This window comes from Syngnathus typhle, linkage group LG14, assembly GCF_033458585.1.
Source record: "Syngnathus typhle isolate RoL2023-S1 ecotype Sweden linkage group LG14, RoL_Styp_1.0, whole genome shotgun sequence".
Lineage (NCBI taxonomy): Eukaryota > Metazoa > Chordata > Actinopteri > Syngnathiformes > Syngnathidae > Syngnathus > Syngnathus typhle.
The window spans coordinates 9,709,379-9,724,894 of record NC_083751.1 but is presented as its reverse complement, the minus strand read 5'-3'; the positions used below and the strand labels follow the sequence as shown (position 1 = coordinate 9,724,894).

The following is a 15,516-nucleotide window of genomic DNA, read 5'->3' as shown; positions in this document are numbered from 1 at the left end:
GACAAGCTTTTCTTAAATTACCCCCAACTCAAGCATGACAGTGCACTTTCCCCCTGACATTTCTTACTTAAATGAGCCCATTTTTAGAGCTGAAAATGTGTCAAAAGCAACCGCAAACAAAAATCCATCCGGTAGTTTGATCCATTTCCCACTGGTACATTTCTCAGTTGCTTAGCCCCCCCAAACATGATCTGGAAATGCGCTGCACACATGGCTACCAGACAGAATGGAGCGCTTGGATGTTCATTAAAGGGCCTTAAACTGGAAAGCTACGCATTCCTGCGCATCTCCTTACCAACTGACTGCTGCCGAGACCTGGCATGACCACACGCACGCCCGCACACACTTGGCTTCTCCCCCATCTTTATTCTCTTGCCGTGTTGGGATAAATGATGTCAGTTTATTTATGTCAGCAGATAAACTCATGCAAATTCCGCACGGTCAAAACATCAGTCAGTGATACGTTGATTTACCAAGCGACAATTTTTTTCTTTTTTGTAGTGTCATATGACCAATGCAGAGTCATCGTAAAAACAGAGGAAATAGTTTAAATGATGATTTTTGCCTTCTTCCCTCCTGCCATAGTTTGTGTCAGTGTCAGTCAAAAAGAAGATGATGCTCCATGAGTTCTCATCTCAGTCTCAACCTCCACAAGTCTCTGTCTTTTTTCTGTCTCGACTTCCAAAAGTCTTGGTATTGTCTTTGCATCAATTCTCTCTCTCTCGCTCTCGCTCTCGCTCTCGCTCTCGCTCTCGCTCTCGCTCTCGCTCTCGCTCTCGCTCTCGCTCTCTCTCTCCCTTTTTTTGGTGTGGTCTTGAAGGACAGGAGTGTGACGTTGAACACCTGACACTCAATTTCCGCCAGGAGCTTGACCCAGGAACCTTTGGCCTAACTAAAAATCTCCAGGCGGATCTGATGTGTTGGATGCTGTTGCGACAATGGCTGTGCAAAAACGTCTCCACCGGGTCTTCCGTTTCATTGACTGCCTTCAGGTGTTGCCGCGCTCAGTGTGGTCTCCATCTTTGTCAATAGCTTCCTTTGTAAATGTGTGTGCTTCTGTGGATGTGTGTAAGGCGCTGGAGAATGTAAAGCCGTGTGGCCCGCTCTGATTGTATTTATGTAGAATAAACAAAAGGGAGGAATGCTGGGGGAGGGGTGGGAGCCGAGGGGACACCTCAAAGAAAGAAAGGAGCAAAGGGAGAAAAGAGCACTCCAAGAAAGCATCCAGCCGGACGACCCGTGACCCCGACTGGCTGTAAATCTGTCCCCTCCTTCTATAGGTGGAGATTTTTGTGTGCGCGTGTTTGTTGTGCGTGTCCGCGTTTTTGTGTACGAAGCCTCGGTGAAAGGCGTGAGTCGTGCCCGGAGCGGCCATCCCCACAAGGTCACGTTGTTCTCAGACAGAAGAAGAAAGACTCTAGACTTGTATAAATGTTGTGTCGGAGCTGTGAAAAGTGTGAAATCAACATAATGTAATGAGAAACAACTTCAACCCTCCAGTTATGTTTGTATCAACGGATTTGGGTCAAATTGACAAAGATTCAAACCCTATAATCTCTTGACCCCCAAGCAGACATGCTAGCCATTAGCCCACCATGCCGTCCATATCCAAATATACAGTAAGAATACAAAATAATCACGACACAGCAGTTGAGTCACCCATTGACAATGAAGACGTCAAGTAGACCCGTGGTGATTGTTTTATTTCCGTTTTCTCACATTCCAGTGTCCAGTGTGACTTTTGGAAACATTTACAAAGAAAACATTTTTATCATATCCGCAAATTGTTTGACTCGCCCCCGGGGCTCCGGCAAGCGGCCGCTCTGGCCGGGCCTGTCAGTAATCTGCAAAAGACTGCCTCCAGCTGAGCTAAAAACCTCATAAAATGGACAACGCGCCGCTAATCTTGTTTGTCTTCCTGCTGCACAGGAACCTTTGGCAGTTGATTATTTATCTGCACCACACAAACGACGTTGTAAAAGATTCCCAGGAGATTTCCTCTCCTTCATCTCCCTCCCTTCAAATCGTGGCCGGCACGACGACAGACAGACGGCAAAAGTACTCACATTTTGTACTCAAGTACAAGGACACGTAGAATCCCTACAAAAGTCTGACATCTTGAACTGTTTTTAGTGTTGCGTATTTCGGGTGACTTCAGGAAAATCAAACTTCAGGGTGCAAAAACAACATTGAGTATTCTGATTGTCAAAACAGGTCAAATTGGATCTAAACACTATGCAAGAGTGACGTTCAGTAACAAAGTAGTTGTACTTTGTTACTTCCCACCACTGATGAAAGAAGCGGGTCAAGCCAAGACATGGAATACGGGAAAAACGCGCAGCCGTAAATCTCGTCGTGGTGGCTGTATATTTAGCTTGGATTACGTTTCCCTTTAATGGTGTTTGATCATGCTCAAGTCAAACAAATTAGTCGCCGTCCCGCAGCGGCTGGCGCGGCCTGGCCGGGCTGCCCCGCTATGAGATCACCAACAAGCCGTAAAATGCCAGCTGTCAAAAAACGCTGGACGGAGCGCGGCCGCGACTTTGTGCAACTCGGTAGTCGTGATGAATCCTTCTCTTCTTTTGCTAATTTATTCTCTTGGCTCCTACACTGGTGCAAAAATGGCTCCGTCGCTACATCAAAACGCGGTGAGGGTGGATTTTCCCAGTCCGTGTGTGTGTGTGTTTGTGTGTGTACACACAGAACATGGCCAAGAACCAAAAATGGGACGGTGGAGAATATTGAGGCCGTAACTGTCACTGTGACATCATTGGAAAAGTCTCGTTCAGGCGCAGTTTGCAGTGTAAACTCGGGGAACCGCGTTTGAACAAATCAAGCTTTCATGCTTTCCCAACTCTCAAGAAAGTGGCTGTGCGTATTCATGAAAAAAGCCCCAAGTCTGACTTTGATATTTCAGCCACTGGAGGCCTTAAGTGGATGTATATAGTAGTTGTATGTGTACAATCCAATGGGAATGAGAAACCTAGTTGAAGAGCACTGATACAAAGAGCAATTGACATCCCAATCCTTATTAGATCAACAAACTCAAATTCACACCCACAATTCAAATGGTTGCAACTAGCCAGTTTCCAAATTAAACTCAACGAGCCATTCCATAAACCCACAATAAAAAGGGAATGCGCTGCCACTTAGATTATGAAGCATTGCTGTAATTACATAGACAAGCTTTTCAATGAGTCCTGCAAATGTCTGCCATGCGTGCTGCGCCTGATCTGGTATCAGTCGGCCTCTGCAAATATTCCCTTCACGGGGGAGACAACTTCCAATAAACAAGCCGATATACAATTCACTTTTTTTTTTGGTCTTGCTTTCCGAAGTTACTTGTTCACGTAATAGTCTCCATCTCGCTGTCATTTGTTACGCTAATTGTGCGCAGACCAGATTTGAAAAGTACGGAAAGACGGTTTAATCGGGAACACGGATTGTTTTGTCGCCGTTGTTGTCGTGGTAACAACCTGGAATTCGTTATCATGCTATAAAATGTATGAATTGTATATTGGCCTCGCAATCTAATATTCAGGGTTTGGTTTTCCAGTTCTTCAGTTCCCCCTCTTAGATTTATTTTGGACACGGCCTGTCCTCCCTCTTTCAGATTGTGGCGGCAGTCGGCTGGGATGAGATCCAACTCACCCATGAATAAGCGTTAGAAAACGTATGCACAGATATCTCAAATGTCCGTTATGGATACGTCAAATGTCCCGGGGTGCGAGAAGAGTTTGCGGAAGTGGAGGCGCTTGTTGTAGCACCAAGGTCAAGTTGTCAGGCATTCCTCGGGGCGCATCAAAGGCAATCTTTTATCGGCCATATCGCATTACTACGCAGCCCCCTGTTGGCATGCCAGAAGGACGGTGGACTGAGTGGACTGAGTGGACTGAGTAGACTGAGTGGACTGAGTGGACTGAGCGGACTGTGGCTCAAGCGGAGGAAGCTGGGGGATTAATCGTGACAGACAGCGCTAATGTCTTTCAGGCTCCAAAAGCGTTCTTCGTAACAGCAGACTGCGACAAAGCCTGACCATCTGCTAAACAGATCTGCTGACAGCAGTGGAAAGTAACAAATTACAAATACTTCGTTACTGACGAGGGTAAACATTGAGGCGTAAATCTTAATCCTGGGGTATTTGGACAAAAGCTTGTCACTGACAATTGGGAAATTTAGCTAGCAGTTTAGTTTAGTTTCCAGATTTGAACCCAGAGCCTCCTAATTTTGAAACAGTCGAAGTTCCTCGTCCTGGAAATTTGTTAGATTTTTCACAACTTTAATTCCACAAAAAGTACACCTGTACTGTAAAACTAGGCTGGGCTTAATTTGTATGCAAGTCTGAGCGTGCTGGTTGCGTGGTCGTAAAGTTGTAAATACAGTTAACATTAGCATAAAACACGCTAGTCTGTATTTCTACTTACAGTAAGTACAGAGTATAAGTACTTTTCCCAACTCTTCTCATAGAGAGCAAAAGGATCAATTAGCAGAAGAGAGCCACGGTGGGAGAAGCTATAGAGGTGGGGGGAGGCGAGGGTTGTTACGTCTAGATGCCCGGGGGTCAAATAGATGGTATTCCGTTTCAGCACATGCTAAATCAGTTAGCGTCGCGGCACTCGTAAAACCGCCACCGCCTCCCCGTAATCCCCGAGCAATCTGGTTCAATCTGGAGAATAAGTACAGGTTTCCCGTTACGTTCACTCAAGAGCACTAGCGAAAGGCAAGACGGTTACAGAGAGCCGTCGCAGCTCCATGCTGCAGTTGTTACTTCTGAGAAGACACCCGCATTTGTCGCTTAAATCGTGACAAAAACAATCGTTGTTTTCCGTGGTGGCAGGAAGTAATGAGACGACGCCAGTCTTGGCGGCCCGATGATGCATGGCAACATGTCCCGAAAATCCCCTTTCCCCTGGTGCACTTTGAGCCTGCGGACCTTTTTTTTTGTTGTTGACAAACAGGAAAATGTGAAGGCCAGATGTGTTTTGAAAGCGAGTAAACCCAATGCTTTGTGTAGCGTAACGTATGCTTGTGTGTGGTATTGGGTTAAGTCCTGGGGAAGGCATTAGCGTGCTAATAGTGGCGCAGCGCGGTGCGCCAGTGTGGCTTTGGATAGCGGCCCTCGCAGGATCTGGCTATTGTCCGCTAATGTGCGGCACAGACGGCCACGCCCGCCTGCCAGCTAGCTTTTAGTTTCTAGCTAGCTAAATGCAATCACAAAATTGCGACAACAGATGTCAATTCCCCTCAAGGCAGGCGCTGATCATCTCCAATTTTTGCTGGACTTTCAGCTCTGTGTGACCAGTCATGCGTTTGCCCCCTGGTGCTTGAAAAAGTGCTTGACTAGATAAGCAGTGCTCACGATTACAATTCGATTCATTCTGTAGCCCCAGTCAACATAACGCTTTTTAGGAAATATTTTAGCAAATGTTTCTGTCTGTAGAATTAAAGCCCTCCGCCTCACCGAAACATCTTACAGACAACCAGTCTCCTTTAGAGTTGATTAATTGAATTCCCTCAGCCACAATCTTGAGTAAAATGGAATGGCCTCTGTTTTTATGTATCCGTTCAAAGTAAATTCAGTAATTCAAAGTTAACACCCTTATGCCATGAGAACAACTTCATAATTGGATTTTAATGAAACAATTTGGAATAACATCTTTCCGGCATCTTGTCTGCTTAGCTGTGAAAAAGCCAAGAAGCCATTATATCTTGTTTTCCCCACGACGCCTTTGGCTTTATTGAGAGCGTTTGCGTGGCACATCCCTAAGCGGTTGCAGCTAATTAACCTCAAATCAAGCACTCGCTTGCCTTTGCAAAAATAACCTTGCATCGTAGGCCAACGTTACCTGATGCTTTAAAGCACGCTGCTGACATTTCTTGGATTTATAAGCTCGATTTGATACATTTGTGTCACATATGCTTCACTACGTACAATCTTCACAATGCAATAAAATGTGAATCCAAGATCGTTTTGAGTGGATCCTGTCAAAAGGTTTTCATGGCTCATAAATAGTGACCTCATGCTACTTCTTTTTTTTTTCTCTCTCTTAAGATCAGCAATCAAGTGTGGTGCAAGCGGATCACGCGCACGCTAAAACAGATCCATGTGTCCGGGCGGCCTTTGACTGACAGCCTGTCACTTCCCCTTTGTCATCTTTCGGGGGTGCACTCAGATGGGGATTATTGGCAGAGAATTCTTTTTTTTTTCTTTTTGGCCGGTCTCGCGTCTGATGTGCTCCCCGAAGCGTAGGGACGGCGAGCCAGGATGTTTTTCCCCAGCCAACACAAACGTTCGCCGGGGCAGCGTAGATTTTGTGTGGCTCGAAAAGCAAAACGCTTGCGCTCCGCCGGTAGCTGGGTCAAGTCGGTTTTGGAGATCACACCGAGATAAAGCGGACGCGCAGTCCGAGCAGCTGTTTGTGGATGACTTGATTGAAGACGTGTGTTCTTCAGTGCGAATGCTAGCTCCCATGCACAGAAATGTCCCTAAAACTTAATTTGTCAATTTGAGGGCACATGGTACACGTCCCAACCGCATTTTGCTGCGGAAGCTTTCAACGTATCCGTTTGATCCCGCAGGTGAGCGTCCCTACCAGTGCCCGTACTGCGACAAAGCCTTCAGCAAGAACGACGGTCTGAAGATGCACATCCGCACCCACACTCGAGTAAGTCTTCCACCGCTTCTTCTCCCCTTTTGCCAGTTGCTATAATTGGCTTCTAAAATGCACATTGATGTAACATCCAACATCTGGATCGTCTCACCGGCGTACTTATTACCGACGTGTTGGCGGGATTAAGCACGGAACCGATGCCCAAATTCTTGACTTTAACTATGTGAGCAATTCTTTCTTGATGGCTTTTTTGATCCTGGAAAATCAAAAACAAAACTTACTAGATCTCAAAAGTTTTTCTCACTACTACCTTTGTCTTACGTCCTCTCCGTGACCCACTCGCCGTAATTCACGCCGACTCACCACACATTTACCCCCAAAATAGCTTCCTCTGAGCCGCACAAAGTAGCGCCTGAATAAATACGTACGTGCGGGAAGTCGCTTATGCCACGCGTGTTTAGCTTTTATCCATGTCCTCGGTGACAAAAACCTCCCCATGACACATTTGCAGCCGCAGTATATACAAGCTTGGGAAAGTAGCCAGACTCCCAGTCTCGATACGTCCACGTGCTTAAAAGTAGTTGCTGTTTACCTTTTCTGTAAACAGTCGACTCAACAAGACGACTGGGAACTTTTCTTCCCAGCGTGTGAATCTAAAGTCAAGTCAGGAAGGAAAATTCAGGCCCCAATTTGGTTTCTCCATTTTTTCACTTCATTTGTCTACGCTTTGCACACTTTCGTCAGCGTCACCTTCGGAGGTTCGCTTTGTTCCGCGAGCACGTTCAACTCTTAGGACTAGCACGCAGGGTCACGCTTTGTCGTGTGTGTTTGGGCACAAAACAGCATCAGCGGCGAGTCAGAATGAAACACGTTTGAACGGCTGCAGTTACGAGGAGCTTTTTAATAAAGTCTTTTTTTTTTAAACCGGTCATGTGGCTTTGGCGGTGCGACGAGCAAGACGCATATTAAAAGGTGCCTCGGTGGGCCAACGGCGGGTCACGGAGGAATCGTCCAGAGAAAATGTTTTTGTTTGATTTCAACAGTGACCTGCGTCAACCTCAATTAAAGACAAGAACATGCTGCCGTGTGTGTTTAAAAGGACCATGAAAGAACACTTCCGCGTGTAATGAGAAGCCACGCCACCGCACGCCTTCGCGCAATAACAACAAACCACCAGACCAAACAAGCAAAACAGACTTGAAAAGTTCCATGATGATCCAATCAAATGTCTGCTCATTCAATTCTCTACCTACATTTTCTTTTGAACTAACTTGAACACTATGCTGTATTTTTAGCCAAGTGCAACGTTTTAGGGTTTGTTATTTTTAATCCAAGTGCAGCATCAAAAGTTTGTCTTTTTCTTGGGGAACTCCAAATGTCAAAAACAATTGGATTGGCGTCGGATCGCCTGCAGGCCCCAAGTCGCCGCTTCCTGTTTGCATGTTGCTTTACAAACGAGGACGCCACGCGAGGTAGTGAGCTTTTCTTCCCCGTAAACAAACAAAGACTCGAAGCTTTGCCTTCTCCATCGGGTCAGAGGTCATCAGGCTGAACAGCTGGCGCAGAGTGAAGGTCAACAGGTACAGATGTTGCGTGTTAACAGGGTCGCACACACTGAAACATTGTGGGTACGCTAAAAGCCTTGTGTCCATGTGTTTTCTGACCCTTCAACTTTAACCTCCTTTTTTTTTTTATGGCCAAAAGATTTTCCATCTGATCGCTGTGTTCAAAATATGGCCCGCTACCCCAAAAGAGAGACATGTTCCTTTCACCAATCACACATCGTTGAGCAATAGCACGAATGATGCATTGATTGTCGTAAATGTGCAAAATCGCAAAAGAAGTATTTATAAATAAAATAATATCAACATCTCTATTCTATTTGTTTTCATAAAAAGAGGGTGAAGAATGTTAAAATAGCCTTTAAATGCTTCAATTTCCTGGTTGCTCCCCAAGAAAAACCTTGGACACCCCTGAATTAGGTGCTAACAAACACTCACAACACACACAGACACACACACACACGGCCTTTTGTATCCTGTGTCAGCCGAGCCCCGCCCACATGATAGCGTTTTTTTCCCAGGCCCTCAACTTCCTGCATTCACCCCCGTTGCCTTGACAACGGGGGACCAAACATGCCCAAACATAGCCTTTGCTATCGTACCCACAGTGACTGGGGGCGCCTGTGACAATTAACAGCGGCATCCAATCAGGGTGCGGGTGGGCCCGTAGATTTGAGCCACGCCCTGACAGAGGTCAAGAAGCCATCTTGGTACGGGCGAGCCGATATGTGTTCAAATCACTTATGTGATTGTTCCTTAACAGTTACTCATGTTAACAGCCTGTTGGCAAAATAGGAATAAACAGAAATTACGAGAAATAATTGAGGAGAATTATGTAACCTTGTGCGTTCACGTGTGCATTGCAGGAGAAGCCGTACAAATGCAGCGAGTGCAACAAAGCTTTCAGTCAGAAAAGAGGCCTGGATGAACACATGAGGACGCACACGGGAGAAAAACCTTTCCAGTGCGACGTGAGTATCCTTCACCTTCACGCTACCTTCACAATACAACCATGTATTTTGGAATGACACGAAATGGATGCAGAGATCCAAAACTAAAGTTCTTTGCTGACAAAAAACTGCAGTTGATCAAGACAATGGAAAAAGGGAACCCAAAACAGAAAGTAGGAACGCACCAAAATAAACATGAATGGGTCCATTTGTGTTTTTAGCATGCTATCTGCTAGCATTGTTCAAATTTCCTTTCCTTTTATTTTTCTGCGGCTGCAGGTGTGTGACCTGTCCTTCAGCCTGAAGAAAATGCTGAGTCGCCACAAGCTGACTCACAACCCCAACCGGCCCATGGCCGAGTGCCAGCTTTGCCACAAGAAGTTCACGCGCAACGACTACCTCAAAGTGCATATGGAGAACGTCCATGGAGAGACGGATGGCTAGACGTACCTATATCTGGACGGACGGACAGACAGACGTACGGAATAACACATTGTCCCAAAGAGACAGTACTGTGTAAAAGTCTGTGTTGAGCGAATAGGCACCTTTCTCCAGATCCTTCTCAAAATTGCATCCGAATGATGTGTTCAATGTGGTGTGTTTTTCTCAGATTCCTGGAAAAAAAAGAGAACCCATTGGACTTTTTTCACAGTACTGTACGTGTTCAAAATACAGTGTTATTTTTAGCTGCTTGTTTTTGTTACACATGCAAATAGATATTTCTATTATTTATCTTATTTTCTACCTTCAATGGTGTTTATTGCTCCGTGGAATGACAATTCTCAAACAATCGCGGAGCAACTGAGTCAGTGGTAGACGCTGACTTTCCCGCCACCTAGAAGTACCCCGGCGTCAATTGTTTACAAACTTGGTGGGTTGTTTTCTCTATAAGGCGTAGCTCAGTGCAAAATGGTCTTGCACAACTTTTTTAATTTAATTTATATTTGTCTCAACGTGTACAGAAAGAAGCGTATTGCAGCCACAGTCAAAGTTAGATTGTGCTTTGTGCTCAACTTGCGCTATTAAACATAAAACCGTCAAATCTTGAAATAATGTGATGTCACATTATAGCGTAAAAACATATTTTGAAATTACATGATACATTCACCTGAGGTGAAAATCACCTCATGTAAAACACGTGCTAATTTCATATGAAAATATTGTTATGAAATAAAGTGATCACCTAAATACATGTACTGAAATAATGTACATAACAAATGCGTCATAATGATTCTTATCTCACGTGAAAACATCATAAAATATCAAATATCGTGATAACTTGATAACGTGAAAAGATTGTATCTTCCAATAACATGATTTTATAATATAACGTGAAAACACGATATCTTGACATACCGTGAGAAATTCACCGCATAATGAGCGATATTTATCATTACAACAACAATTCCTTCCGGTAATTACGTGACACGGAGCCTTTTCTCTGTTTGTGCGGCAGCAGTAAGCTTCGCTAAACATGGACGCATTTTCACTCCAAGTCCCCTTTGATGTTTCTCCTCTTGCATCTCTGATGAGTTCATGTAATGGCATGTTAGCGAGACGCTGATTAAAAGTGTTTGCGTCTTGTTGTTAATCTGTCTTCTATTCCGGGCCGGGCTAATTGAGGCCTTTCATTGGGGCCGAGCGGCGTCACGCTAAGGTGCCTCTCATCTGCGCTTCCCAGCGGCCTGTGTCCAGGCGCGCCGTAAATAGCTATGTGAGAAGATGCCGTGTTTGTCAATAAATTGTGAGGTTGGATGATTTGTCGTGCGCCGTGTTCTGGTTACGGGACATGACCGCCGTCTGCGTCACCGAGGGATGACGGAAGATGCGGCCGGGTTCGAACTTTGTCCCGATGTCTTATTCCGAGCACAATGTTGTCTGTGTTTGCTTGTTTTGGAATTGAGTGGAAAGAAAGAAAAAAAATACAAACATTCCCACAGATGCGCGCCAACATGTAAAAAGAGGGGACGAGGTCAACAGAGTGGCACTCTGCAAAATGGAGTTGTATTAATGTGGCTATAATATAGCACAGCTATAGTATCGTATATAATAGATCTATCAATCTATTTATCTCGCTGTCTTTCATATATACTGTAGCGTATCTACACAGTATAAATGTAGCATGTGAGTTACGTGTTGTGTCTACCGTTGCCTCCCCTAAACATTTCCCCTTTTGGCTTTCCTAACATGTGATTTTCTCTCGGGACTTTCCCAGTCGGCCGTGACGTCGCCACTTACCTCGCTCGTCCCATCCTCGCCTTCCATCGAACGTTTAGCATCCCTGTACGAGTGTGTTCATGCGTGCATTTAATTGCAGGTTTGGAATGGAAAACTCACTTTTCCTGCCCCCCTTCCCCGCAACCCTCGCATGCTCCCCACCACTTTCCGCAGGTTGTCATTATGCCACCACCAGCACCCCTTTACAGCCAAGCGCCGGCACGCATAACAGGTGTTGCCGTGGCAACAGGTAGAAACACCCACTTTGCAGACCTAACGATTTCCAACCTTAATATGAACGGCAATGAGCGAAGATGCCTCTGTAAGCGACGTCTGACATAGTTTTGTCCACACTACTGTCGCTCATGTTTTGAATTTGTCCGTTTGTGGCTGTAACACAGCACCGCCGCCACCACTCGGGCCTGTTTCCTGTTGAGTTGGGGCTACGCACCCACCCACCTTTCATGTGCTGATTTGTGCTACGCTCCACTGAACCTTGACACACATACATAAACACACGTGCACACTAGCAGGGGTGCTAACTTTTGCGGCGAGGTACCCCACCATCCCTTGCCCTCCCCTGCCCCCACTCACTTTGTCCCATGGACGAGGTTTTGTATGTTGGGCCTGTGAATTAACCACTGAGGCAGACCACACACGCACGCATGCCCGATGTGAATGCTTAAAACCCTCTAATGCAAGCTTTAAACTCCAACTTGAAACCCTAACCCATCTTTAAAACCCTACGTCCAAACCCAAACACTGTCTTTACAACCTTTGTTTAAAAGCCTAACCCTGACTTCAAAACCTACTTTGAAACACAAATCATGCTTTAAAACCCTAACCCTGTCTCGAAACCCTACTACAAAACTCTAACCTGAACTTTATAGCCTATTTGGGAAGCCTATGCCTTATTTAAACCATTAACCCAGACCTCAAACCCTACTTTGAAACCCTAACCTGTGTCCTATAACCCTGTCTTGACACCTAACACTCAAATCCCATTTTAAAACTCCAACTCTGTCTTGAAACCCTACTTTGAAACCCTAACCCAAGCTTAAACCACCCACCTGAAACCTTAACCGATGTTCACAACCCAAAACTGGGACAAGGAAAACAAAACTAATTAAAAATTACTTAACTTTAAAATCCCAACCCAATTTTAAAACCCCAATCTGAAACCCTGACTGTTATCCTAAACCCAGGCTTCAAACCCAACTTTGAAAAGGAATATGTATACACAATTTGAGTATGTTGTGATGGCAAGCAGCTGCCGGGGCTGGACAGGAAGTCAAACAAATGAAATGACTGTTCTTGTCTTCTTGTCGGTCCAACCACACACATGCACAAACACACGCTGACAAACATACATCGTGTATGTCGCTCGCTCACACGGAAGCAGAAGAGCGGAAAACTCAAGGTCCTCTGACAGTGTGAGGGTAAAAAAAACAAAGTACAAACATTTTGGTACTGTACTTAAGTAGATATATCAACTATCAGTCCAGCGGGAACTCGACACATTTAACCTTTGTGTTGTTTACAAACATGAGTCGTTTGATAGTATGCAACAAGAAGAATTAAGCTAGCAGTAACCAGAGCCTAAGAAGGCAACTGGCGCGCAGGTGCTTCGCACGGATGAGGGATGTCGGGCACTCCCCTCAACACTCCGGCGACAGATTTATTGCGCCTGCTCGGCGGTCCGCCGCAGGACTGATCAAATCAGGAAGTTGAAGATACCGTGCCGCACGTCGGCCTTGATCCCATAAGTCACACGTCAGACTGAAGCATGAGGGTCCGCAGCAGTTGGGACCTTCACGTGCTCGTAAATTAAATACTTGTTCGGAATCAAGCAGGAAAACTGCTGAGGCCAGAACATCTCGGGAGTTATTCTCTGGCTTCCGATTTAAGACACTGTAACTCCTGCACTAGAGTCCTTCATCACTCTCTGGTTGTGTTGACATTCTGAACAGATTAAAAAAGTAATAAATACAGAGTCTCCCATAGTTGCCAATCACAGGTCGAAATCGAGACGATACGCTAGTCTTGAAACAGAAAGCTAACATCAACTGTTATACATTTTCCAATCTCCTTCGATGTGCTAAAATGAAGGCGAAATGTTGACAGAGTATCACAGAACTTTGGAGGCAATTCAAACATCTTTCACAGCCCAACCGTGCGCGAAGACATGCGGAAATGAAACCAAGACTTTTTCACTCAGTGACCCAGAATAGTTGACAGTTTGGCGAACTTAAAAGCCTCGATTTTGCCTCAAGGCTAGATAGCGGTTAGCATCGTGAAAGTAAGCACAGTCCTAAATTGCTGAAGTGGAAGTACATTGAACTTAATGGCAACAATCAACTGATAATATTTAATGTAACCTATATATTGTCTGAATTTAAGTTTCTTTGTCCAGAACCTAAATGTAAACACAAAATGCTTTTTCCAACAAAGCTAAGTGTTGCAAGCAAACACAGATGTGTGGACTGGGTATCTGCTGATCCATGAGGGTCACACTCAAATCTAAAAATCTTAAAAACCAACCCCAATATCTACCAGACTACCTAAACTGTACGACATAGGTGTCAAACTCAAGTACCGGGGGCCAGATGTGGCCCGTCATATCATTTTATTTGGCCCGTGAAGACAGATTTTGCATCAAATTTGTGTCATTACTAAAATCACAAATTGTCTTCACTTTAAAAGAAAAAATAGCGATATTGCTTGCAATTCGTCTTTTTTAAATATTTGAATAGTTTTTACTAGTCTCTGATTTCAAAACTAGTTCTTCATCATTTTGTTTTGTAGCCTATAGTGTATATAGAAAACGTTGACAATCATAACGGCCCTCCAAAACTATGACTATGATGCGGCCCGTGACAAAAATGAGTTTGACACCCCTGCTGCAGGATATCTTCAGGATCTGATGGGCATCCATCTGAATAATCAAGTCCATGTTCCCGACCATATTTCTAAACGTTTCTAAAATGGTGACCCCAGTGACCGATTGGCCCATGTACCTTTTGTTTCACGTCCTCTTCATCTCTGGAGTTCTAAGGAAACCCAAGTGCTTGTTTACCCCAAATGTTTCCAAACAAGCTGAAACTGGAGATGGCACAAAAACTAGAAGGCTAAGCTGAATTTGTCAGGCTGGAAAGTGGAGACTTTGCAGGGGCCTTGTTTTTGGAAAGGCGGACCTTCTGAAGCGCCGCTCACCTTTGGCAACAACTCTACGTCCTGCAACTTTGTTCTCCAATGGAGAAACACGTTTCGGTTCGAGTTGCATTAAAAGCATCTCCTGAAATTCGATTCTTCTCTTTGTAGTCAGCCGATGGGAACACCGGTGCGAGATAACTGGAAGCAGATCGGCCCGCCCGTGATGTTCAGGTTATTGCTTTTTGCCCTCGGATTTCTCTTTATTTACCCCCAAGTCACCTAAACAGGTTCCAACAGGTGTCAGGTGTGAATGGCATCACTCAGCAAATGTTTGACTGACTGCTAGGTGACGTCACTCTGCCTACATCTTACACTCTGCAGATATTTTCCATAGAGGAAGCCTCTACCAGACACTTCTCGCGGGCATGTGTCTCTCTCTGACTTGATGACAATCTGACTTGGCATAGGTCACCGTGACTTTCACTTTTGTGACCTTTTCACACAGTGACAAAGGAGGTGTTAAAGACCCGCGCCGAGCCAAGATGTCGGATCCCTCGGCAAATTGCTCCCGTTTTGATGTGAGCGGAAAGTGATCTGGGAGAGGGATTTGCTCATGTCTGCAAATACCCGCCCCCCCCCCCCCCCCTCCCTTTTCACATCATTAGAGGTGAAGTTTGGGCTTAGAAGGCCTCCTGGGAGGGCCAGAGCGCCGAAACATCTCAGGGAAGAGCTTCCAGATGGGACGTTGTCAGCGTCAGCGACACTCGCTGGGAGTTTGTGTGTGTGTAGAAAGAGGCGGCTTTGGGGTCACTTACTGAGTGACAGGCTCTCCGTGTAAATGAGTACATCAGTCAGGGAGTGACAGGAAAAATAATCATCACTTCAGTGGGAACTTGTCTTTGAGTCTGCAGGGGAAGATTGTCGCGACAAAAGACGCATTGTGTAGGGCTCGCCCAAAATTATTATTGAGCGGCTGTGAATCTGAAACTGGCTTGGACCTGGTAACAAAACAAAAACAACAAT

General features: G+C 45.2%; 1 protein-coding gene across 4 annotated transcripts in view; it reads left to right on the top strand.

The window, feature by feature from the left end:
• The window catches only part of prdm5 (PR domain containing 5), a 45,502-nt gene that overhangs the window by 9,509 nt on the left and 20,477 nt on the right, over positions 1 to 15,516 (top strand). For 2 of the 4 annotated variants that reach the window (XR_009717888.1, XR_009717889.1), the window contains exons 14-16: positions 6,580 to 6,665; positions 9,040 to 9,144; positions 9,403 to 9,601. Coding sequence is in view for 2 of the 4 variants with exons in the window: in XM_061297503.1 (XP_061153487.1) it covers positions 6,580 to 6,665; positions 9,040 to 9,144; positions 9,403 to 9,567 (356 nt within the window). In the remaining 2 variants the exon portion in view is untranslated. Of the gene's footprint in view, positions 1 to 6,579; positions 6,666 to 9,039; positions 9,145 to 9,402; positions 10,879 to 15,516 lie in introns of those variants that run through there. The other 2 variants (XM_061297503.1, XM_061297504.1) reach the window with 1 other exon arrangement.